General features: G+C 53.3%; 4 protein-coding genes across 4 annotated transcripts; 1 reads left to right on the top strand and 3 right to left on the bottom strand.

Moving 5' to 3' along the window:
• Nucleotides 1-2,343: 2,343 nt before the first annotated feature.
• Nucleotides 2,344-16,795, top strand: BO70DRAFT_378399 (acetyl-CoA synthetase-like protein; the record flags this gene model as incomplete). The annotated part of the gene is made up of 2 exons (XM_025545263.1): nt 2,344-13,321; nt 13,442-16,795. Exons 1-2 carry the CDS (start codon nt 2,378-2,380, stop codon nt 16,793-16,795), a joined length of 14,298 nt encoding a protein of 4,765 aa, XP_025400967.1. The 5' UTR covers nt 2,344-2,377.
• Nucleotides 16,796-17,583: 788 nt separating this feature from the next.
• Nucleotides 17,584-17,962, bottom strand: BO70DRAFT_287949 (structural toxin protein RtxA; the record flags this gene model as incomplete). Its single annotated transcript, XM_025539265.1, has 2 exons — nt 17,584-17,638; nt 17,760-17,962. Coding segments are annotated over 2 exons (258 nt in total), but the record flags the coding sequence as incomplete, so codon positions are not given.
• Nucleotides 17,963-18,501: 539 nt separating this feature from the next.
• On the bottom strand, nt 18,502-23,457 carry BO70DRAFT_333140 (pleiotropic drug resistance family ABC transporter; the record flags this gene model as incomplete). Its single annotated transcript, XM_025540956.1, has 2 exons — nt 18,502-22,722; nt 22,779-23,457. 2 exons carry the CDS (start codon nt 23,455-23,457, stop codon nt 18,917-18,919), a joined length of 4,485 nt encoding a protein of 1,494 aa, XP_025400965.1. The 3' UTR covers nt 18,502-18,916.
• Nucleotides 23,458-23,666: 209 nt separating this feature from the next.
• BO70DRAFT_378397 (uncharacterized protein) lies at nt 23,667-24,326 on the bottom strand (the record flags this gene model as incomplete). Its single annotated transcript, XM_025545262.1, has 1 exon — nt 23,667-24,326. One exon carries the CDS (start codon nt 24,324-24,326, stop codon nt 23,667-23,669), a length of 660 nt encoding a protein of 219 aa, XP_025400964.1.
• Between the last annotated feature and the right edge of the window lie 554 nt (nt 24,327-24,880).

Here is a 24,880-nt window from a genome sequence, read left to right as displayed (position 1 = left end):
ATTTAAATATATAAAAAATCTTGACAAGTCAAGCAGAATTAGATATTATAGATTAGATAGATATTAAAAATAAAAAAAATAGTAATAAGATATATAATAGTCTTTTATTAAATTTAGACTCTGATTTATTATTTAAGATCTTAATCTTTTCTATTTAGATATTTAGAATATATTATTTAAATATATTAATTATAGAATATAGTATATCTGATCTTTGATCAGCTATTTTAAGATTAAAAATATATTAAATTAATTAAAAATAATACTTCTCAAGATATTCCGTGAAACATATAAAAATGGCAGTTTTATTATGATGCCCAAAGGGGGCGACAGTCCGTTGGGCGGTAGGGGACTCTACTTTATACTACTAATTGAGGAATGGCCCACCCTACGCGTTAACTAGTCCGAGATCCTCCCCGAGGCTGTCCGCAACGGATCCGATGATGTCATCGTTCGGTGGATTGACTTTGTACAGCTCGACTGTTGATACTGTGTGTCTCGCCCGAGGTATAGAGCTGTCGGCATAAACCGCTGTCTTGGGATGAGATGAGATGCTAATTGCTAACTGCGAAGCCGCCAATATGTCTGATATCATGGATATCCATGTCCGGCCGGGTCAGGATTAACTCTATTAATTACCACCAGGCTGAGGAACTAAGGTAACGGTGCTGGATATTCTGAACCTGTAACCCCAACCCAACTTTGAATAACCTGAAATCCGAGACTGCAACTAATAATCGATTCCCCGCTACCTAGCTTCTATTCTAGAAATCATAGAAATTGTTAAATGAAATCTCTTTGATTCGTGCTCGTCTCCATAAATACATCGGGTAATTTATCCTGTATGCAAAACCTGCCCGCCTGCCGCAATCCCCGGCAAACCCCACCCACCCCGGCCCAGCCACACCTACAGGCTGATTACATATCCCAGCAACAAAGAACTAACTTATCCATCCATGTCGCGGATTCTTTTTCCACCAAATCAGAACTGCATACTGCGCAGACTAACTATATACAAAGTGGTAATCCATCTCTTTAATTAATAATATGTTTCTAATCGATGATATGATTGTTGCAAAGTACACCCTCAAACATTTCTTTTGCTGAGAAATAGCGGGCGGAGATGAAATAAAGTACCAGAACCAAGGATCAGTGAACACTGCTGCATGGAGTAAAGATTGCACTGTTGGTATGTGACAATCCCGAATTGGATCCTATCGATGGGTGTAGACGGTCTATCTGGGTAAGATACATAATATCTGACTTTCAAAATCAAATCATTCATCTTTTTATCGGGCAGAAGAATCCTATGTAGAAAATATATTTACTTACCCGTCCAAGGCCATATAACTACTACTACTACTCCTCCTCATCATGTCAGAACCATAGGCCCCTCTTCCTGACAGGCCACATGGTGAATATTTTCTTTGCCTCAATGGGTTCCTGTCACATTAACAGTGGCCTACGACCGCGCGATGCACATCCCACACAGTATATCGTGATTTGATAAAAGTGTGGGGGTTGGGACCACGGTCGCTGGGTATGGAGTATATAGAATGGCCAATTTGAAGACTTTTACATAAGATTGTATACTGTTGGAAATTTGCATGTTACCGCACTTGCTATAGAAGGAGGGAATAGTACTCTAGGTGGGTAATTCTGAGGATGTTCTTATTGCGGATAACCTCATCTTCTGAACTCTTCCTGTCTCCCAAGCTATTTTTCCTGGCCTCCCTTTTGACGAACCCAGCCATTGAGATGGGACGGAAGAATTGAAGCAGTAGTGTGAGGCTATCTACTAGCCAGGTGGCAGTTTAGAAGAAAGTGGGAATATACAGATAATAACATTACTAGCATAGAAAGAGTCAAACTAGCGATCATTATCACATCTATCTGGCCCTCTGGACACCTTTTAGCCAAGTGATTTTCTTTCGCAGCCATCAACTCTTTCCCCCCCCAAAGTCTATGGATGTTTGGCATAGATGCCTCACAGACAAGGCGAGAAGGCCCCCCCCCAGCAGACGCTAGACCCAACTGGGACCAGTGGTCCAACACTTTCCCAAAGAGTAAAGTTGTGAATACTCCCACCTGTGACAGAAGACATCTCTGTCAATCTTGTTTTACTCACTCCCTTCATGCCCGGGCATTCACTGTTACTTATTGGACTATATGCCCCCGAGCAGCAGCGCGCTCTCTTAATACGCACCAACCTTCATACATTTCCTCGGCGCGAAGAAGATCTGACGCTGATCTGACGCTAAAGCAATCCTACTTGTGAGAATAGAATCAAATTCTCTGTGGATTCTCGCGCTTACTGACATTGTTATCATTCTCATGTTAGTTATCTATCCTCTCTACCGATATCCTAGCCTCCGCTATGGAACGCAAATCCATAGATAACGCGTGGGAGTTGCCTGTCCAGAGTGAGGACGCGACTCCTGGCGTCACCTCACATAAAACCTCTCCCGAAGTGGTTGACAGAGCATCAGCCTATACTTCAAACCCCTCTCGCCCATCAATACTTGAAAGCTTCCGAGCCCAGGTTGCAGATCATCCTCATGCCATAGCTGTCTGTGCGGCTGACGGGGAGATGACATATACCGAGCTCGACACCACCAGTACCAGACTAGCCTCACACTTGTGCAGTCTTGGTGTTGGTCCAGATGTGTTTGTTCCACTGTTGTTCCACCGATGCCAATGGGTTGTTGTCGCCCAGCTCGCTGTTCTTAAAGCTGGTGGTGCATTTGTGCCCCTGGAGCCCTCACATCCTGATCTCCGTTTGGCAAGCATCGTTCAGCACACAAACTGTGGCTTTGTAGTGGCGTCCGATGTGAACAAAGACAGAGCAGCACTGCTGGCGGATAAGACTGTTTGTATCGATTGCAACTTCGTCTCTGGGCTACCAGTCAGTGATGAGATGTTGCCTTCACCAAGTCCAAACACCCCAGCCTATGTGCTTTTCACCTCCGGTAGTACTGGTCAGCCCAAGGGTTGTGTCATAGAACATGGCGCTATGGCGAACCTGCCAGAGCAGGCCAGTCTTGTGTACATTGGACTCTCCGCCAGCTCCCGGGTGTTGCAATTCGCGTCATACTCCTTTGCCATGTCGATTAATGAGATATACTTTGCATTGGTCAGGGGTGCCACGATATGTATTCCGTCTGATCATGACCGGATCAACAGACTGCCTGCTACCATGGAGGAACTGGGCGTGACCTGGGCATGTATTACACCTTCTCTGTTGCGAAGCCTTGACTCCAGAACTCCCCCATCAAACTTGAAAACAATCATCCTCGGCGGCGAAGCAGTCCGCAATGGCGAGTTTGATGACTGGACTGCCCGTACTAGCATGGTGTACATCTATGGCGCCAGTGAGAACTCTGGGTTTATCGGCCTTGCACCTCATCAATCCGAGGGCGTTGCCTTCAGACCTCATCCCTCCATGAAGTTTTGGCTGGTAGATGCTGAAGATCATCATAGTCTTGTGCCAGTCGGGACTATCGGAGAGCTGGTCATCAATGGACTATCCCTTGGTCGAGGATACCTTAATGATCCTGAGTCTACCTCTGCCGTCTTTATTGACGCTCCTGCCTGGCATCCATGTGCAGGCCAGACAAAGCTTAACACCGTTCACTTGTACAAGACAGGCGATCTGTTCCGCTGTGAAGAAGACGGCACTGTTCGCCACGTTGGACGGAAAGGAACACAGGCAAAGATCCGGGGCAACCGCGTCGACTTGGCTGAGGTTGAGTTCCATGTCCGCAAGTCCTGTCCTGGCGTCACACAGGTGATAGCAGAAACAGGAACCTTAGCCGACGAGAGCGAAACTCACGTTCTGGTTGCCTTTTTGTACTCCCCCGATTACATCCGGGAGCAGAAGGAAACACTGTTCGCAGTCCCATCAGACCGGTTCCGATCCGACGTTCAGGTGATCCAGACCGAACTGAAGAAGTTACTCCCCGAGCATATGCTACCGTCTAGTTATGTGCCGCTACTATCGATGCCACTCACGATCACGGGCAAGATCGACCGCCTAGCCTTGCGAGAAAGGTTGCAAAAGTGTACTCGTGCCGAGCTAGACATATATCACTCGATCAGAGATGTCGATGTGACCCTACCCACTACTTCGCTTGAGCGAAGCCTTCATAGCGTCTTTGCTCAAGTTCTGACACTGGATCACGGTGCGTTTGGAGTTCATCATAGCTTCTTGCGCCTTGGAGGAGACTCAGTGTCAGCGATGCGAGTAGTCGGTCTGTTCCGTTCAAACGAGTACCCACCTCTGGCCGTGGCGGACGTTTTGAGCCTGGAGACGGTCAGCAAGCTGGCCGTTCATGTGGAGAGCGTCCAAGCAATGGCTCCAGCTGCGAAGTCCGTCTTGAAACCCTTTTCTATGATTCAAGAAAAGGAGCAAGCTGTCGCATTGGCAGCAGAGCAGTGCGGAGTCCCTATCAGTGCAGTGGAGGACATATACCCGTGCACGGCGCTCCAGGCGGGTCTGATGGTCTCGACGATCAAAGTTCCAGGCCAGTATATTGCGCGATTTGTCTTTCAACTTGCAAAGGATACCAATCTGAGTCGACTGCAATCTGCATGGCAAGTGGCGGTGAATTCTAATTCCATATTGCGGACTCGTATTGTACAGAGTCCGTCCCATGAGCTAGTGCAAGCAGTGCTTTATGAAGGACAATCTGGCATTGAATGGAAGAGCTATTCCTCAGTCGACGCTTACCGGAGCGAGGACAGTGATTTATCCATGGGCCCAGGGGATCCTCTAGCACGATTCAGCGTGATCCAAGATGCATCAGGCCCATCCATTGCACTTACTCTGCATCATGCTGTCTTCGATATGCATTCCCTCGGTCTGGTGCTGGAACAGGTCAAGAAAGCGTACTACAAAGAAAGATTGCAGGTTCAATCGTTTGGTCCATTTATTCAATTTATCGAGAACCAAGACAGGGCGGCGGAGCGAAACTTCTGGCAACACACATTCAGCGATCTCCGTGCCTCGGTATTTCCATCTCTGCCAAACGATGCTGTTGTGCCCAAGGCAACGGCTAACTTACAGCGCACGGTCAATCTTTCTTTGTTGGCTGGATCCCGAGCTACGTTGTCCAACATAGTTCGCTTGGCGTGGGGAGTTGTGGTTTCAAACCACACAGAGTCCGAGGATGTGGTGTTTGGAGCGACGGTCACTGGCCGAGCTGCCCCGGTTGATAGCATCGAGAACATAACGGGGCCAGCAATTGCGACAGTTCCTGTCCGAGTGATTTGTCCCCGTGAGAAAACGGTAGCAGAAATCCTCTCAACCGTGCAGACCCAGGCCATTCAAATGATACCCTTTGAGCAAACCGGTCTCCAAAACATCCGACAGATCAGTCCCGAAGCCGCTGCCGCTTGCGATTTCCAGAGCCAACTTATCTTCCAGCGACCAGAGCATGTCCCAGAAGACGATGTGCCTCCAGTCATGTATGGAAAGGGAGATGCGTACGGTGGAGACAACTACAGTGTCTTCATCAACTATGTGATCGGTTTAATTTGCACACCTTCTGATGACGGCGATTCTCTGCATATCCGCGCTCAGTTCGATCCGGATCTCCTTCCGCGTGTCACGACGAGTCGTCTGGTCACCCAATTTGCCAATATTCTGCAGCAGATATGCAGAGACCAGCATAGGCTGCTCCGGGAGCTGGATTTGGTTAGCCAGGAGGAGTTAAACATCATCAAACAATGGAATGGGGGAGACTTGTCTCCAGAGTCTCCCAACACTCTGCACGACATAGTGCTCGAGAATGCGAGAAAAGAGCCTCTAGCGACTGCAGTGACTTCTTGGGATCGACAGCTCACGTATGAAAGCCTTGCCTCGCTTTCAGCCGATGTAGCCCAGCAGATCATCCAAGCCGGTGTCCAGCTCGGGGCGCGAGTTGCTTTATGCTTCGAAAAGTCGAGCTGGCCAGTGGTGAGCATGTTGGCGGTGCTACGCGCCGGTGCAGCAGTAGTCAATATTGATCCCGCCCTGCCGCCGGCCCGGATTGAAGCTATCGTGAAAACATCGCAACCGTCACTGATCCTCTCAAGCTCTGCAATGCGCCACGTGATGGATTCCTTGCAAACCGGAGTTCCCTTGCTCGAAGTTCCCTGTGGAAAACCTGCTCCAGCAGCGACCCCAGCGGAGTGGCCTTCTGTCCATCCCCACGACGTAGCCTTTATCCTGTTTACCTCCGGAAGCACTGGCACCCCGAAAGGAATTGTCATCGAGCATCGCAATTTCACATCCGCTTTGCACAGCATTGGCGAGGCCGCCGGTGCGCATTCTGGCATGCGAACGCTGCACTTTTGCAGTTACGCGTGGGACGTGAGTATGGAAGAGGTATTTCTCACCTGGGTCCATGGTGGGTGTCTCTGCATCCCGTCAGAAACGCAGCGGATGTCCAACCTGGCCGGCTTCATTGAAGAGTACCGAGTCAATTGGGCTGCCATGACTCCGTCTGCTGCGATGGTCCTCAGTCCTGATGAGGTTCCTGGGTTGAAAACGCTGCGTCTTTGCGGGGAGAATATCCCTGTGGAGATGATGGAAATGTGGTCCTCGCGTGTGCGCTTGATCAATGGGTTCGGCCCAGCCGAGGCCTATACTTGCGGCTCCCTCACAATTGAGCCTGGCATGCACTTCCCCGGTCGGATCGGCCATTTGTTTGGTTCTGCAGGCTGGGTTGTCGTAGCTGATGATGTCAACCGTCTTGCTGCCGTGGGAGCTGTGGGAGAGCTGTTGATCGAGGGCCCGACGGTAACGCGGGGATACTTTAACGATCCAAGGAAGTCTCGGCAGGCGTTCATCGAAGCTCCCGAATGGCTGCGTAAGATTCGTCCAGGTGGAATTGCCGGTCGCATTTATCGCACAGGAGACTTGGCTCGATACGATGAAAATGGATACCTGCACTATATGGGGAGGAAAGATAGCCAGGTGAAGCTCCGAGGCCAGCGACTCGTGCTGGGAGACATTGAGCATCAAGTGCAGCTCCACTTTCCGTCAGCGGTGCAGGCTGTAGCGGAAATCATCCGGCCACGCGAAGCGGCTGCAGCGTTGTTGGTTGTCTTCATTGCTCGAGAGTCTGTCGGTTTCAATGGTGATGATTCGCTCCTGCAAGATCCGGACGAGGAGCTTTTGCACCAGAGTGCATCTGCAACCGCACGTATCCAGGATGCCCTCCCTGCCCATATGGTCCCATCGGCGATACTCCCAGTTTACCAAATCCCCAGGGGTAGAACCGGAAAGATCGACCGCCGAACCCTGCGAGAGGCAGCCGAGCAGTTGTCCCCAGAAGAACTCCAATCCTATGTCGTGGGAGCAAACCGGGCAGACAGCGCAAAAGAGCCCCCGCGTACTGCAGCAGAGATGCTGTGGCAGGCACTCTGGGCGCGAGTTCTCTCCATCCCAGAAAGCCGTATTGGACGGGACGACCATCTCTTCCGGATCGGCGGCGATTCCATTCATGCGATGAAGCTGGCAGCACTTGCTCGAAAGGCGGGTCTGGCCCACGTCACATTCCAGGATATCTTTCATCATCCTTGTTTGAAGGATATTGCTGTGGTAGCTGGCACCTCTACCGAGGTCGGGACTCTCCAGGGACCATTAACCTTGGCTCCGTTTGCACTTGTTGATGATATCGAGACGCTTCTTCCAGTAGCGAGCAATCAATGTGGGACCTCCGTTGACCGCATCGAAGACATTTACCCCTGCACACCAATGCAGGCTGCTCTTATTGCGTCCACTATCCATCAGCCTGATGCCTATATGGCATGCAAATCCTTTATCCTGGCGGATGGGGTCGACACTGATAAACTGAAGCGGGCCTGGGAAATCGTCGCGGAGGCTCATCCTATCCTGCGTACACGCATCACTCAGACTAGCACCGGAACCTGCTATCAGGTTGTTCTGAAAGAACCACTGAGCTGGTCATATCAGGAGGATCATTCCACTTCACCCGAGCCTGCTGTAGGCCTTGGAACATCGCTTGTTAGCCTCATCCTCTGTCCGGGTCACCTGCTTCTTTCTATCCACCACGCCCTGTACGACGCGTGGTCCCTGCGCTTACTCGTTGACGAGGTGGACAGAGCATACCGTCAGCTCCCCTTGGAGCCACTGACTCCATTCAAAAAGTTCATCGCACACGTGGAAAGCTGCATGGAGTCGGCCGCAGTGTTCTGGAAAGAGGAGTTGCAGAATGTCGATGCATTGCATTTTCCCGCCCTTCCATCTCTCAACTATCGACCCAAGCCCCAATCCTTCATTCGCAGGACAATCGCCTTGCCGGAGACTCCAAAGTCCCACGACGCGACCATAGCCTCTAAGATCAAGCTCGCTTGGGCCCTCGTCAGCAGGACTTATACAAACAGCGATGACATCATCTTCGGGGTGACCTCGTCCGGCCGAACCGCGCCAGTCGTTGGAATCGAGGGTATTGCAGGTCCCACTCTTGCGACAGCGCCCCTGCGCCTTCGTCTTGACCCGACGCAGAGTTTAGCCGAGGCTCTGGACAAGTTGCAGAACCATTCGGTGCGGCAAATGGGGCATGAGCAGTTGGGCTTGCAGCAGATCAGCCAGCAAAGTGAAAGTGCGGCCACAGCGTGTCAATTTCAGACTCTTGTTGTGGTTGACCCAAAAGAGGTCCCCGAGTCCGAGCACTTGTGGTATTGCCATGCGGAGTTCTTGTCGGATACCAACCATTTTAGTAGCCATGCATTGCTGCTGCACTGTCAACCGCTCCTTGGGGATTCCGATATCAGTGTGACGGTCACTTTTGATTCGGCTGTGGTGCCCAGTGCTCAGATGGATCGCATCTTCGCGCAATTTGAACATATCTTGTTGCAAATCCACGTTGCGGATATGGATGCTATGATTAGTGACCTGGAGTTCGTCAGCCCGCATGACTGGAATGAGCTGATTGAATGGAACGTGTTGGCTTACCAGCAAGACGTGCAGTGCGTCCACAGCTTAGTTCACGAACGATGCCAAATATGGCCAGATTCAGTCGCCATCCATGCGTGGGACGGGGACTTTACATACCGCCAGCTGGATGAGCATGTCGCGCAACTGTCACACCACATTCAGAGACTAGATGTAGTTCATCCGAATACATTTGTCGCTCTGTACTTCGAGAGATCTCGATGGACTATAGTCGCACAACTGGCCGTTCTTCGTGCTGGTGGAGCCATTACAATGCTCGATTCTTCGCAGCCCACCGGTCGCCTCCGCGATATCTGCACAGATATCCAGCCTGTTCTCATTCTGACTTCTCCAGCGCAGAAGAACTTCGCCAGTGCCCTGTTTGATGCACCCGTGCTGATAGTCGAGTCTGCGCTTCCGGCTCAGTTGATGCGTTGCGTTGAGGCCGGCAGCCACGGTGTCCGCCCATCCGATGCCATGTACACAATCACTACTTCCGGCACCACGGGTAAGCCGAAGGTCGTGGTCATCGAGCATCGATCATTCGTCGCCAATACGAAACCTGTGATCAAACGGATGGCCTTCAATTGTGATACACGGACGCTCCAATTCACCTCATACGGCTTCGATCCCATGTACATTGAGCATTTTATGACACTGCTAGCGGGCGGTTGCATCTGCATCCCATCTCAATCAGATCTTGATAATCGCCTGGCGCAAGTCATCACGGAAATGGGAGCAAACTGGGCCACGCTGACTTCCTCAGTCATTCAACTGCTCTCGCCGGAGGTCGTCCCCACCATGCGAACCCTGATACAGGGCGGAGAGCCGATGCAGCAGAGCGTTGTGGACCGTTGGGCATCGCACGTGCGACTTGTCAATGCGTACGGCCCCTCTGAATGCAGCATCGTCAGCTGCATCAGCGATCCGTTCTGCCCAGACACATACCCCAACACTATCGGCCGCGCCACTGGAGGTTCCGCGTGGATCGTGCACCCAGAGACTCTGGATCCATTGCCCATCGGAGCAGAGGGTGAACTCATAATCGAGGGCGCAATTGTCGGCCGAGGCTATTTCAATAATCCAGAACGAACGGCTGCTGCGTACATACCTGTGCCAAGCTGGCTACAGAGACTCCGCGTTGAGTGTGAGGAAGCTCGGGTGTACCGCACGGGTGATCTGGTGAAGTACAACTCCGAAGGAGAGATTGTGTACATCCGTCGCAAGGATTCACAAACCAAGCTCCGCGGTCAACGTCTCGAACTGATGGAAGTCGAGCATCACGTTCAGCAATGCTTTCCGGACGCCCTTCAAGCCGTGGCTGCTATTTCGTCTCTCGGCACAAGCACCGGAGCTCTGGTCGCCCTAGTTCTATGTGCATCTGCATCGGGCCAGTCTTCGAATGAAGGGGACATTTTGCTTCCAGCAGCGAGCACTTCCAGGTTTTTGAAGGACGCACATATTGCCGAAGCAGCTCTCCAGGAACGAGTGCCCGCATATATGGTCCCAAATCTTTTCATCCCCGTGTCACGCATCCCGAGAGATGTGAATGGGAAAGTCGACCGACGGCAGATCAACAATCGTCTGGCCTCTCTTTCGCGACTGGAAGCCGATAGCTATCGCTCGGCATCTACCGTCGTGGTGCCCCCTCAAAACGACATCCAGCGTGATATCCGTGGGATTTGGGCTGTTGTGCTGAATATACCCCCGGAAGAAATCGGTATTAACAAGAGCTTCTTCCGCATCGGCGGTGACTCCATTACCAGCATGCAGGTAGCGGCGCAGTCCGGGGCTGTGGGAATCCCTATTACCGTGCAAGACCTATTCAAGTACCGGACAATCGAGCAATTGGCCCTGCATACAGTCCGATCCCATAGCGAGGTGGCGAAGACGGAAGAGGACGATATTATTGATACACCGGTGGACCTTTCTCCCATTCAACAGATGTTCTTTGACTGTGCACCTCCAAGCCCAAATTACTTTACACAAACTTTTCCCTTGCACTTGGGGAAGGCTGATATGAGCGGTAGGACTCTTGCACAGGCGCTTGACGTGCTAGTCCAGACACACTCGATGCTCCGGGCTCGGTTTGAGAAAGGTCCGGATGACCGGTGGATGCAGAGGATTCCGTCCTGTGTGGATGGCAGCAGCTATCGGCACCGTGATCATGGCGTTCAGTCACAGGACAGTATTGAGGCTATCTGTCGCATCAGTCAAAGGTCTTTGGATATCCAGCATGGGCCGTTGCTGATAGTCGATCAATTTCAACGCGACGATGGCAGGCTCTTCATATCCCTTGTTGCACATCACCTGGTGATTGATCTCGTGTCATGGAGAGTCATTCTCGCCGACCTTGAGCAGCTCCTGACTACCGAGTCGGTGCCTGCTATTCCCTCTATGCCGTTCCTCCGGTGGTGTCAGCTCCAGGCCGACTATGCAACGAGGTGTCTGCCTGCCCCGCAGAACGAGGCTGAGACTGTCACGGCGTTTTGGGGAATCGATGCGATCAGTCACAATACTCACGCTGATGTCGACAGTTATGGGTTCAGTCTTGACGAGGAAACTAGTCAAATCCTAATAGGCCGTGCAAACGAAGCGCTTACCACGCAGCCCGTCGAGATTATCCAGGCAGCTGTCCTGCATTCCTTCGTTCAGCTTTTCCCAGACCGGCCAGCTCCCGTCATTTTTTCCGAAGGTCATGGCCGTGAGCCGTGGGATGCCAGTGTGGACCTTTCCCGTACCGTGGGGTGGTTCACCACCGTCTGGCCCACCACAGTGTCACTGGCCGCTTCTGAAGGATTGGTGACCGCTCTTCGACGCACAAAGGACGCTCGTCGGCAGACTCCCGCAAATGGTTGGCAGTATTTTACCTCCCAGCATCTCCATCCTCAAGGCGCCAAAACCATGGGAGATATAGAAATCGTGTTGAACTACCAGGGCCGGTACCAGCAGCTGGAGCGCGTCGGCGCCCTGCTGACTCTAGACGCAGGGAACGAACTCGGCGTTGGAGATATTGCTGAGGATATGCCCCGGTTCGGTTTGCTTGACGTCTCGGCTCACATCATTGGGGATCGTCTGCGCTTGCAGTTCTTAGTCAATCGCCGGATGCGCCACCAGGACCGTCTCCAGAAGTGGGCAGAACAGTGTGAGAGGTCTCTGCGCGGGATGGCCGATAAGTTACCCTCTATGATGCACCGCCACACTGTTTCGGATTTCCCGCTCCTGGGAACTGTCACCTCCGACCAGGTTGATCGATCGTTGCAAGAGATCATTCCCAGATTGGACGGAGAGATTGAAGAGATTTATCCGACTACTCCGGTCCAGCAGGGCATGCTTCTGAGCCAAGCCCGCAACCCAGGGTATTATCAGCAGGTCATGCGTTGGAAAGTGATCCGCACTCAAGCTGATGGAGCGCCCCTCGATGTTAGACAGTTGGAACGTGCATGGCAACAGGTGGTTGATCGACATCCGGCCCTGCGCACGGTGTTTGTAGAGCTTTCCGAAGGATCCATGGACCAGCTTGTGCTCAAAGGTGTGTCCGTGGCCATCCAAATCCCGACGGACAATGCAACGAAAACCGATCGCATTCGACCTTCCGCGTGCCTACATCTCCAAAAGTCCACACTTGATGAGATTCTGGTTGAGTTGGAAATTAATCATGCGCTCATTGATGGCCCCTCGGAGCGGATCCTTCGGCGCGACCTTGCCCTGGCCTATGGTGGGCATCTTTCCCCGAGCCATGCACCATCGTATCGGGATTATGTCGCGTATTTACAGAGCACCACCGGTTCTGGTCCGAATGGGGAGGCGTACTGGCGCGGATATCTCGATTCCGCAATTCCCTGCATCTTCCCCAACCTCACGGACGGTTCCACAATGATCCCTTGTGACAATAAGAAGCAAGCGGAGTTTGGCTCGCTCTTCGTAGAGCTTGGTTCTACCCCGAATATGGAGGAGTTTTGTGAGGAACATGGTCTGGCGTTGAGCAGTGTGTATCAAGCGGTCTGGGCAATTGTGCTGCAGTGTTATACCGGCTTGACCAGTGTCTGTTTCGGGCACATGGTAACCGGTCGGAGTGTTCCAGTCCCTGGCGTACAGGATATAGTTGGGCCCGCGATGAATCTGCATGTCGCGCATTTGCATATTCAGCCCGAGGCGTCGGTGCTATCTGTCCTCCAGCAGTATCATGACGACCGGCTGCGCAGCCTGAAGTATCAAAGTTACTCCTTCGCAAAGATTCTGCAGGCAGTCGGTGCGACAGGGAATGAACTGTTCAACACTAGCATCTCAGTCCAGGACCGGCGACGACAAGGGGCGGGTATTGACGAGACTTTGACAACTGTTTCCGTTGAAGAATATGGAGGAGAGGACCGGAGCGAGGTAATGTCCCCTTGTTAGTCTTGCAATGTAGCGCTAACCCCAGGGATTCATGTGCAGTTCCCCATATCTGTCAATGTTGCCGTGTTTGAAAAGACAGCCTGCCTGCTACTTTCCTACCAGGAGTCTTTCATTCCCCGCAAACACGCTGCAACTATCGGTCAGACCTTTGCACAAGTGCTGTCCGAGGTGATATCCCGGCCCTCCCACCTAGTCCGGGACATTGAGCTCCTTGATCCAGCGCAGCGGACATTGCTCGCAACCCGAAATAGTGTTGTACCGGAAGCCGTGACAGATCACGTACATCACGCAATTCATCGTCTAAGCCTTGACCATCCCACTGCCCACGCTGTCTGTGCTTGGGACGGAGATTTCACATTCGAGGAACTGGACCGTCTCTCCACCATCCTGTCAGAGGAGCTAATCCAGCAAGGCGTGGGGATTGAAATGCCCATCCCACTTTATCTAGATAAATCGCGCTGGACTCCAGTAGCCCTACTGGCAGTGTTGAAAGCCGGGGCAGCCTTTTTGCTACTCGATACGTCACATCCCCTTATCAGGCTCCGGGCCATTTTTGAAGATACCAAGGCTCGTCTTGTACTGGCCTCATCCACCCTGGTTAAGGAAGCTAGCAACCTGGCGTCCTGCGTCATCGACGTGGGCGATCGACTGCTTAGTGTAAACTCGAATGATACCCACTGTCATGATGTTCATGTGAACGGGTCGAATGCCGCCTACTTTATCTTCACTTCAGGCTCGACCGGCAAGCCAAAAGGAATTGTCATTCACCACTCCTCGCTTGCCACCAGTCTGGATGGCATGATCCGTCGCTGGGGCATCACTGCAACGTGCAGAATGCTCCAATTTGGCTCGCATGCATTCGACATCGCCGTTGCCGAACTCCTCCTTCCTCTTGTTGCCGGAGGATGCGTTTGTATCCCTTCCAATGCCGAGAGAGGCGGAGACATCACCGGCGCCATGAATCGCATGGAAGTCAACTTCGCTATGGCAACGCCCACAGTCGCCCGTTCTTTCAATCCCGACCAGCTCAAACATCTCAAAACATTGATCTTGGCCGGAGAGGCTATCTCAGCTGCCGATCTGGCGATCTGGTGTGGGAAGGTCATTCTCTTTGGAGGCTATGGCCCGGCAGAGTGTGCCATGTGCAGTGCATCAACCCCAGTCATTGTCAAGTCTGATAATCCGCGCAATATCGGGTTTTCGTCGGGTTGTGTTACGTGGGTTGTGGACCGAGACGATTACCACCGGCTCGTTCCTGAAGGCGCTGTCGGCGAGCTTCTTGTTGAGGGACCTAATGTCGCTCGGGGGTATCTTAATAATCCGCTGAAGACTGCTGAAGTGTTTGTAGAGGCTCCCTGCTGGCTAAAAGCTATTCGGGGGGAGAGGCAGACAATCCTCTTATACAGGACCGGGGATTTGGTTCGATTCGCGGAGGACGGATCGTTGATTTTTGTGGGCCGGCAGGATCACCAGATTAAAATCCGTGGTCAAAGGCTAGAACTTGGGGAGGTAGAGTCGCAAGTCTCCCGGGCTTTCTGTGATAGCCTTGTTCTGGTGGAACTTGTAAAGCATGTCGACTCTCCCTTCCTCGTGGCGTATGTCCTCCAGAGGGTTGGCGATGATGCCACGGGCAACACCACGGCTCTCGTACAAGTTCATCCTCCTTCGGAGACTTTCTCCAATGCTGTGCGTGCTGCAGTTGACCAGCTTCACGAGGCGATGCCATCCTACATGATCCCTAGTGCCTTTCTGCCCCTAGCAGAGCTGCCCAAGGGTGCCACTGGCAAGACTGATCGCAAGTGCCTGCGGGAGCACGCAGCATCTTTATCGCGGGAGGAGCTCGAGGCCTACAGTGCCATCGTGAAATCGAGACGCGTTCCATCTACGCCTCTGGAAGCCCAGCTGCAGGAGCTTGTGGCATGCGCTCTGAACCGGTCCCCCGACAGCATCCCGTTGGATGAGGACATCTTCCAAGCCGGCCTGGACTCAATGAAGGCCATGTCCCTGGCAGGATCCGCTCGTCGAGCGGGTCTGAGCCTTACAGTGCAAGCAATTTTTCGTCATCCACGATTGTCCGATCTGGCTGCAGTGCTGGAAGGTGAGGACGATGAAGCCTACCCTCCGCCCCCTCCAAGTGCTCTATTGGAACACGCCGATGAGCTGTGCGCGAAGTGGCACATCGATCGAAACAATGTGCTCGACATCATCCCAGCCACATACTATCAGCGAACGTCAATTGAAAGCCACCACTTGGCACATGTGACCATTCACTTCCCCCAGCTCCTCGATGAGATCCGGTTGAAGGATGCCGTCGTCGCGACCATTGAAAGACACCCGATCCTGCGAACGGTCTTTGTCCCCTTCGAGAATACACACATCCAGATTGTGCTGCGCCAGGTGGACCTGCCAGTTCAGACAGTCCGCACTGACAACAATCCCGAAGAGGTCCTCCTAGCCATCTGCCACACGGATGCCGCCAAGCCAGTTCCTTTCGCGTCGCCCACCCTGCAGCTTTTCGTTGTGACGAGCAAGACCCGCATGTCCCTGGCGTTGAGAGTCAATCACGCGCACTACGACGGTATGACAGTGTTGTTCCTCATCCGGGAAATAGGCACTCTCTATGCAAATTCGACAGCAGACCTACCCGCCAGCCTAGAGTATCCCGAATTTATCGCCCATCGTGTGCAGCGTACCCGGCCAGCGGCGTTTGAGTTCTGGCGCGGACTGCTCCAAGGCTCGTCCATGACACATCTGACTCTGTATGACGAAACCGTTGGCTTCCCCAAACGCTCGCGCATGGACCTCCTGGTGAACAGCTGGGCCGAGATCCCGATGCCCGAGTTACAGGGCGGCGTCACGATGGCCACCGTTCTCAAATCTGCCTGGGCCGTATGTCTGGCGGAATACACCAAGCGCACCGATGTGGTCTTCGCGCAGATTTCCAGCCACCGCGCCCTCCCCATCGATCGAATCGACCGCACCGTCGGGCCGTGCGTGAACTACCTGCCCGTCCGCGTTCCGCTGCAAGCAGACTGGACCGCAAAAGAGCTCTTCCACTGGGTCCAGGGCCAGCACATCCGGGGCATGTCGCACGATACAATTGACTGGGACGAGATGGTCGCTCGCAGCACCGAGTGGCATCCTGACTCCCCGCCCGGCACGGGTCTCCACTGGTTGAATGCCAGCGGCCTCTGGGATACAGACTATCTCTTCGGTGGATGCGTCCCGGCGAGAAATCGTCACGTTGATACTCAAATGCTTCACCGACATCCGATGATGATGTGTGTTCCAGTTCCCGCTGCCGATGGAGAGAGTGGGGGTGTGACCATGCTTCGGATGATGCTTATGAGTCCGACCTTCGGTCAGGAGGTTGCCGATAGGCTCGTTGAGAGATTCAGGGGAATTGTTGTACGGTTGACCGCGAGGCCGGAGGAGTTAGTGCTGGGGGGAGATTGATTGTTTTTGAGATCGAGTGGGGGTGATTTTCCCATCGGATGGGGGTGTTTTCTCGGTCGGATTGGGTTGTTTCTTGTCGATCAAACCGGGGTGTTTCTTCTCGATCGGGTTGAGGTTTTTTTTCGATCAGATTGTGGTGTCTTCATCTCAATCAGGTGAAGGTCGTTTTTTTCTCGATCAAATCTTGATTGCTTCCGTCTGGATCACATTGTATCAGGAGCAGTCATAATCGAGTCTTTTTCAATTTGAATCCGTCCTGGGGTGTGTAGACTGTAAAAACCTGGAGAGAGTAAAGTAGGCTACTGTTAGCTTGTCCATCCGCAGCTTCGCTTCAGCCCGACCCTCCCTCGGAGCCAGGGTGATCTACCTCGTCTCCAGGCTGGTCGTAGAAATAAAATCGGTATATCAGACAGTTTAAGATGGGATCGAGATAAGAATACAGATAAACATGCAGATTAAGAGGGATGTAGATGAGACTGCAGATGAAGATAGAAATGGATGGAGAAAGCAGAAGCAGACGTGGAAGGTGAAGCGAAGAATGACAGCCCACGTGACGTGTTCTACTTCGTGTTTCACGGTGCCTGGACTTTCAGGCTATGTACGCTGGATTAGGCAGGCGGGGCGTGGAGGGACTGGCTGGTGTGTGTGTGTTATCATGCAAACATCAGCCACCAAATAAATGAACAAACACATGGAATCCAAAATTCCAATCTTCTCTTTCCTCAACAGCTAATCATCCCCCAGCCCAGTATCCTATTCACCAGCATATATCACCAGCACAGTAGGACCTAGAACTCCTCCATCCGAGAAACACTATACGACGGCTGCTCATACGGATGCGCCCTACACCCCCAAGACAGCATATACTTATTAGCCAACCCCTCTTTCATCAAGTCCCCCCCCTTCCCTAATAAAAAGACTGGAAAAAAATGAAGAAAAGAAGAGAAGAGAAATAAAATCCCACCTCTTCAACCCCTCCACCCACACCTCCTCCGTGAACTCCAACTCCCCGACCCTCCCGATCGCCGGGTTCGTGGCCTTCCTCGGCCGAAACTGCCCTCTGCCGGACGTCGTCCAGCAGCACTCGGTGTATTTTCCGTCCGGGTAGCGGCCCGCTCCTGCTGCGAAGATGGCGGACTTGCAGGCGGAGAGCCCCGAGGGGGGGAGTGGTGAAGATGAGGCGGTATTGGGACATTTGATTGTTTAATTGGGTTTGTTTGTTTGTTTGTGTGGGGGTGGATGTGGGGATGTTGGGGTAAGTTGGCGTGTAAATCGTAAATCGTGTTTGAGGGTGTGGGTTCTAGGGTTCAGGAATTGGGGAGTTGGGAACTGGGATCCGGATGATTCTGGCAGTAGACTAGATAGATACATATCCTTAGGCTGTATGGAGTAGACTGCAGTGGTCCAGCTGTTTCTGTGTTGACGTGCAGAAGCGGGAGGGGTATAACTAATAACTATACATGAGGACATATTTAGTAGCTAGTTAAGTACTCCGCGCTGCATGTACAGGGTTCTATCTTACCTACCGTCAAGTGGAATTCAGATCTACACAAGCTGAGTTGTCGCTGTCAGTGTCACTGTACTATTTCTCTGGAACTTTCATTTACACATCAGTGATACCCTAGTTATGGCTAAAGGCATGGGATGAATTACTATTTTGTGCTTTGTATATTAATTCAATTGTGTGGATAATTCCACGCGTGATACACTAATCAGTTATACCACCCACTCTAGTCTATACGGTAAGATGACAGTCTAAAGACAGTAAGAAGTGAAAGAAAAACAGAAAACAAGACAGCGAGTCAAAATACACAGGTCGAACAATCAACAACCAATGAATAATGCGGAAAGCGATCTTGTAAGGATAGACAAATGGAAAGGAATTCGACCAAGTAGAACAGAATTAGAAAAAAAAAAACAAATAAAAAATAAATAAATAAATAAATAAATTACCCACCACGTACAGGGTTGATGGGAATGAAATAGACAAAGACAAAGACAATTGCCAGATCGAATCTATCAGAAGAGATAGGTTGACGAATGCCTCGACAAAGGAATGTATCAATCTCTCCCCGATACGGGTTGATTCAGATCAAACATCTCTCCACCCACACGGCACGACTAAGTCGTCCCCCTCACCCCCTTCCCCTTCGGCACCCTGGCCAACCAATAAATGCCCACCGCGGCGACAATATTAAAGACAATATACACCCACATGAACCCGAAATTCCGCCACGCGTCGGAGAAATAACTCGACACCTCCGCGAGGAAAGTATCCGTGCTGCTCATGGTGCAGAACTGGCAGTCCGTAGCGGAGGGATCCTTGAGGTATCCGCCCGACGTACTGATATACGAGGCCATGTAGGTGCCACAGGTCTCGTTGTTGGGGGTGCTGAAGGTGAGATACTCGAGGGACTCGCAGGTAACGGTCGTGCCGGAGAGGCCGGTGGAGAGCATGGCAGACACCAGGTAGGTGAAGGGGGAGACGCGATACATGAAGATCCAGAAGCCGGGCATGTCTTCGGGGGTGGCGAGGACGCCACAGAAGATGAGGCACAGGGAGAAGAGGAGGGTGGCGATGTTGCCGCCTGTCTCAGCGAGTTCGATGCCGGCGATCACCATGTGCGCAAAGGTGGAGGTGAAGAGGAGGAAGACCCAGATGAGTAGGAACATGAGACCGCCGCGTTCGGTGACTGCGTCAGTGGGCTTCGCGTTGTTGTAGAGCCCGATCGGGTAGTACCAGCAGATGAACATCAGGACAGCCATCAGGGTGTTCCAGGGAAGTTCAACAAGGATATTGGCTGTCATGAAGGCTTGCCACGAGTAGGTCTTGGAGGGACGCTCGCGCACCTCGTAGAGGGACCTTTGGGTGACGAAATGCGGCATGATTTGTTGGCACAGATTGCCGAAGATGGTCATCAACATAAACACAGAGAACATCTGGTTCTGCATGCCTTGTATGGAGTTGGTGGCGTGGAAGAACGAGAACCCGATATACAGGGATGTGAGGATCGAAAGCGCGGTTTTGGACCAGATGTAGCTGGGCGTGCGGTAGTATTGGGCGAAGACGCGGATCAGACATTCCCATAGTTGGATGTAGAATGGGGCGGCGTACTCCCGGAAGGCTTCGGGGTCGGAGGTGCCGGATTGTGGTTGGGCGGAGAGAGTGGATTTCAATTCTTGCAGGTGCTGCTTGACGCCGGTATGTTCGGGGCTCTCCCTCCATACCTTTGGCCAGTCAATGTCGGTGTGGGAACCTGGGGCTGCACCGATCACATCAAGCATCCACTCTGCGGGGTTCTCGCCCTGGGGAAGGGGATGGGCTCCATTGCGTTCGAAGTAGCTGGATAAAGTGGTGGAGTTTTCGCCGATTTCGCCAAAGTAGATGGTCCTGCCGCCGCGGGCCAAGAAGAGGAGACGGTCAAAGCGCTGGAACAACATGGCGGAGGGCTGGTGAATGGTGCAGAGAATGGCCTGTCCGTGCTGCGTCAAGGTATCGATCAGGTCCAGGATCGACCACGAGGTCTGACTGTCCAGACCCGAGGTAGGTTCATCCAAGAAGAGCAAGAGCTGGGGCTTCGCGGCGAGCTCAACGCCGATCGTGAGCCGCTTGCGCTGTTCCACGTTCAGTCCCTCTCCGGGCACACCCACCACCGCATCCGCGTAGGCCTCCATGCCTAGAAGTCGGATCACCTCTTCCACATAATCCAGTTTTTCTTCACGACTGACGTGCGCGGGTTGGCGGAGCAGGGCACTGAACCGAAGGGCTTCACGGACGGTAGATGTAGGCAAGTGAAGATCCTGCTGTTGAACATAGCCTGTTTTGCGCTGGAATGATTGATCCCGAGGCTGTCCGTCGACAAGCATCTCGCCCGTGACCACTCCCATGGTAACACGTGTGGCCAATACATCGAGCAGGGTGGTCTTTCCGGCTCCGGAAACACCCATCAATGCGGTGCAGGTGCCCGGCTTGACCCAGCCGTCCACATGGTCCAGGATGCGTCGGGGTTCACCCTTGATTTTGATGTCGTAGCAGACATCCTGCCAGTGGAAGATGGCCGTCTGCTTTTGAATGCGGACTTCGGACTGCTTGGGGTGAGTCTCGGACTTGACGGCGCCGCCGGGGCCGCTTGAACATTCCAGATCACCGTCTCCGGGAAGGGCCTTGGGCTGGTGACCCCGACGGAACAAGAGGACTTCACCTTTCGACTTTTGCTCCGAGATATATTCCGTGCCAGCCAGGTAGGTGAAGGCGAAGAAGGCCATGAATGCGATCATGATACCCATGTTCCTCCACTCGTGGCCCTTGGTGTATTCGAAGCTTTCCTTGAGGTAGAGGGTGCCGTACACAATGGACGAGCCCGCCTGCGAGCCGACCGTGGAGCAGCTGCGATATTCCATCGACACAGAGTCGTAGTCACCGCCGGAGGGGACGATGGCCGAGCAGGGGAACTCACGTCCTGAAAACTCGTTGACCATGAAACTTTCGAAAGCATAGGCGATTGGGTTGATGTAGTTCATCCAGCGGGACCAACCCAGCATATTGCGAGTGGGAATGACGAAACCTGTGTAGATGACCATACCAAGAATCAGGATGGCGGCAGGGACCAACGCCTGCGACAGGGAGCGAGAGGTCGCCGCAATGGTTCTGAAAATCATGGACATGGTGTACGTGGTGACGACTGAAAAGATCCAGAATGTGAACCAGGCACCAGCATCACGGCGGAGGTTAGTCATAAAATACAAGGGAATGTTGAACGTGATCGAGTTGATTAGCTTGTAAGGGGTATCGCAAAGCATCGATGCCACGGCCTCTGCAAACGGGTGATAGAAGGCGTATCTCGCTTGTTTTTCCACAATCGGGCGCTGGGCGTACAGGGTCAAGATTTCGAGAGCGCTGGAGAAGGCGTTTAGAAGCACGGCGTAGAACAGCAGGGCTCCGCGGGAGTAAAAGCTGGCAGTCGTGTCGGGGAGGTTGAAGAAAACCGAAGCCACAATCAAGGCAATGATGAAGTTTCCGATCAAGGCACTGGCGGTCAAGCTGAAATCGCCACGCAGCCGCTGGAAGCCACGGATGGTGCAGAGAGAGATCTGATCCCACACGGAGATGGTGTATGGCGATTTCAGACGTTGGTTCTTGGCCTGCATGGCCTTCCGGGCGTCCAGGAAAGCATCGTAGGAAGAGCCTCCGAGCGGGTACTGCTGTTCGAAAGCCTCGATCTCCCTGAGCAGGGCGGCTCGTGCAGCACTCTTCTTCCATGCAGCTGCGAATTCGTCGGGAGTGCGTGGGACACGATTCTCGAATCCGGGGCGGACCTGGCGTTCCGCTGGACTGGTCAGAGATGTCAAGAAGTCGGCAGTGGTCTGACGCTCGGGGCATTCGAATCCCATATCCACAAAGAACTGTCTGGCTTCTGTCGTCCGGCCGAAGTAGATCTGCCGTCCTTCGTAGAGCACGGTGACCTTGTCAAACACGTCATAGGCGCTTTGGGACGCCTGGTAGATGGCAACGCAGGCCGTCGTCCCGGAGTATTTACTCATGAGATTCAGGTTTTTACAAAACTCCAAGGCGTTGGCACTGTCGAGACCTCTCGTGCTATTGTCCCAGCACTGTAGCGGAGCCTGGCTGAGGGTGGCCTCTGCAATACTAACACGCTTCCTCTCACCACCACTGACTCCGCGAACAAAGTCGTTGCCGACCCGGGTGTTGACCGTGTGGGAAAGGCCAAGCATGGCCATGACCACGTCTCGCATATGCTCTGCGTATTGTTTGCGACTGACCCCTTCAATGCGGTTCCGAGGGGCTCTTGCTTGGGCTGCAAACGCCAGGGTGTCGCCCACCGACAACTGGGGGAAATGGACATCCGTCTCAGCGTTGTAGATGGCCTCACCTCTGAAGGCCTTTTGCATCTCTTTGGCAGGTATACCTGGTGGTGTGCGTCAGTAACGTAACAGGATAACACGTGGGATAGAAGCAGCGCACCCTGGTAGTTCAGCATGGAGTCATCTGACATTTCGATACCGTTCATCTCCCCGGCAATGGTCTTGAGGAAGGTCGAGCAACCACTGCCGGGCCGTCCAAGGACCACGACCATCTCACCACTCTTGACCAGACCCTCAAACTCGCGCAAGATTTGAATCTTCTGCAGCTTGAAGCCCGCCAACTTCCGGGCCAAGGTCCCGACTTCGAGCAGCGAATTGAGCACGTCCTTCTGGTAGTCGGTCGGGGAGCCAAAGCCATGAACGCTCAGATTCCGGAAGGCCACTCCGGCGGTGCGGTCGGGATATTGCTCGGGGTCACGGGACCGGATGGCGAGGAGCATCTTGATCCAATCCTTGGGTTTGAAGTTGGGACTGTGGGGGTTCAGGGTCGACTCCGGATCCTCCACGGCGAAGGGGTTCTGCAGGGCGCCTTTGGTCGAGTATCGGGTCGATTGGCGCGTGAGTCGCCGGGCCAGATCTCCTACCCTAGCCTCTATCTTCTCCTCCTGCTCCTGTAGCGTTTCGTCATCCTCGCTTTTCTCCTGGTCTGAGAGTGCGGTGCCGGGGGGTCCGTGGACAGCATCGTCGAAGTCGGGGCTGCCCTGCATTTCAGGGAGGTTGTGGCTGACGACCGCCTGTGCCCGAGTGGTGTTGGGGTTGGTCGCAGCGACGAACGACATGGTGGTTTGAGTGGCTTGTGCCAGTCCCGTCGTTTCAATTAGAGAACGTTGTAGGGTGGAGCCTGGGATGCCATTCACTCTTGGACGGGACGACAGGCGATGAGCGAAATCAGGTCGATCGGGGTGGTTATATACCGGACTCCTGAGTCGGCAGTAGCAGCAGCAGCAGTAGCAGGGGCCCACCTGATCGAGTTATATATTGCTAGCCCTCAGGCTTCGGTAGACGAAAGTTCCAGACGGACCCGCTGGCGGAGTTCTTTCCCTCGATCAGGATGACAGAACGGGGCATCGGGGTGGTCCGTCATAATGAGCTCCTTACGGTGAGGTGAACCTCCGGGGAGCCGAGAAAGACTGCGCATACCCGACTGAATGGGAGTGAGCGACTTGCAGGGGACGGCATTATTAATGGGGTAGTGCATGGAAACTGGATGTTCGAGCGATGAGAATCCGGAATCCGGACCAACCAGCGTGCAGTGAGTCGGGCTCGGGGACGGGAGGCCCTGGAATCTTACTCTAAGATATCGTGGATCCACGGAAGACACGTGGAGTGGCCGGGAGTCTGGAGTCTCTAGAGAGCATCTCTTAGCTGGACCATTCCTGTCTTGGACAAGCCAACGCGGTCCGCTGTGGCGGCGATGTGCTGCTCCGTGCATTGATTGCTCCATTCCTCTCTCTCCGGTTGTCAAGATGATGATAATGATGATGATCGCCAGGATGAGCCCAGTCTGGCGATGGAAGATGGAGAGAAGAAGACGGAGGCGACGAGATGATCGGCCGCGAAGAAGCCGTGGCGGCGGCGGTTCTGTGACAGCCCCGATACCATCTGTCGTTACGCTCTGCTGCGAACATCCGGCATCCGGACCCGCCATGTGACCTGATAGGGCTTAGTGGGTAATGTTTGAGCTGTGTGACTGGCTGTTTTTCCGGACGGTAATATTCGGTCAGCAGGGTGTGACGGGCGCAAACACGCCAAGCAGGCCCGGCGGGGCCTCCCGGTTTCTTCGTCTCGGATTGCGAAGTTCCCTTTCCGGGCATCTAGCCAATGTCTTCCCTTCCACTCAACCAAACTCCTCGAGTCTGCCATCTGCCATCTGCCATCTGCCATCTACTACCGGTTCTCTGGAAGTCTTCAAGCCCCACGCCCAGTTCCCTGCCCGTGATCCACGCAATGATCGCGATTGCTGTGGTCGTGGACGGGGCCTCCATCTAAGCTTACTGCATCCTTTCCGAGGACTAGTCGCTCCCTATCTCAGGCAACCGTTCGACCAGCTCCCTCTGCTAGTCCCGCATTAAGCAAGCAGATATTAATAATGGATGGCCTGGCGGGGTCCTCCTCCGTCCCTGTCCACGTGCCCGCCTCCCACTCCCCCTCGACTCCTTCCACACCCGACTTCGATCACGATGACCCGACCTCCAGTACGCG

This window comes from Aspergillus heteromorphus (assembly GCF_003184545.1).
Source record: "Aspergillus heteromorphus CBS 117.55 chromosome Unknown BO70scaffold_7, whole genome shotgun sequence".
In the NCBI taxonomy this organism is placed as follows: Eukaryota; Fungi; Ascomycota; class Eurotiomycetes; order Eurotiales; family Aspergillaceae; genus Aspergillus; species Aspergillus heteromorphus.
This window is presented reverse-complemented; position numbering and strand designations above follow the sequence as displayed.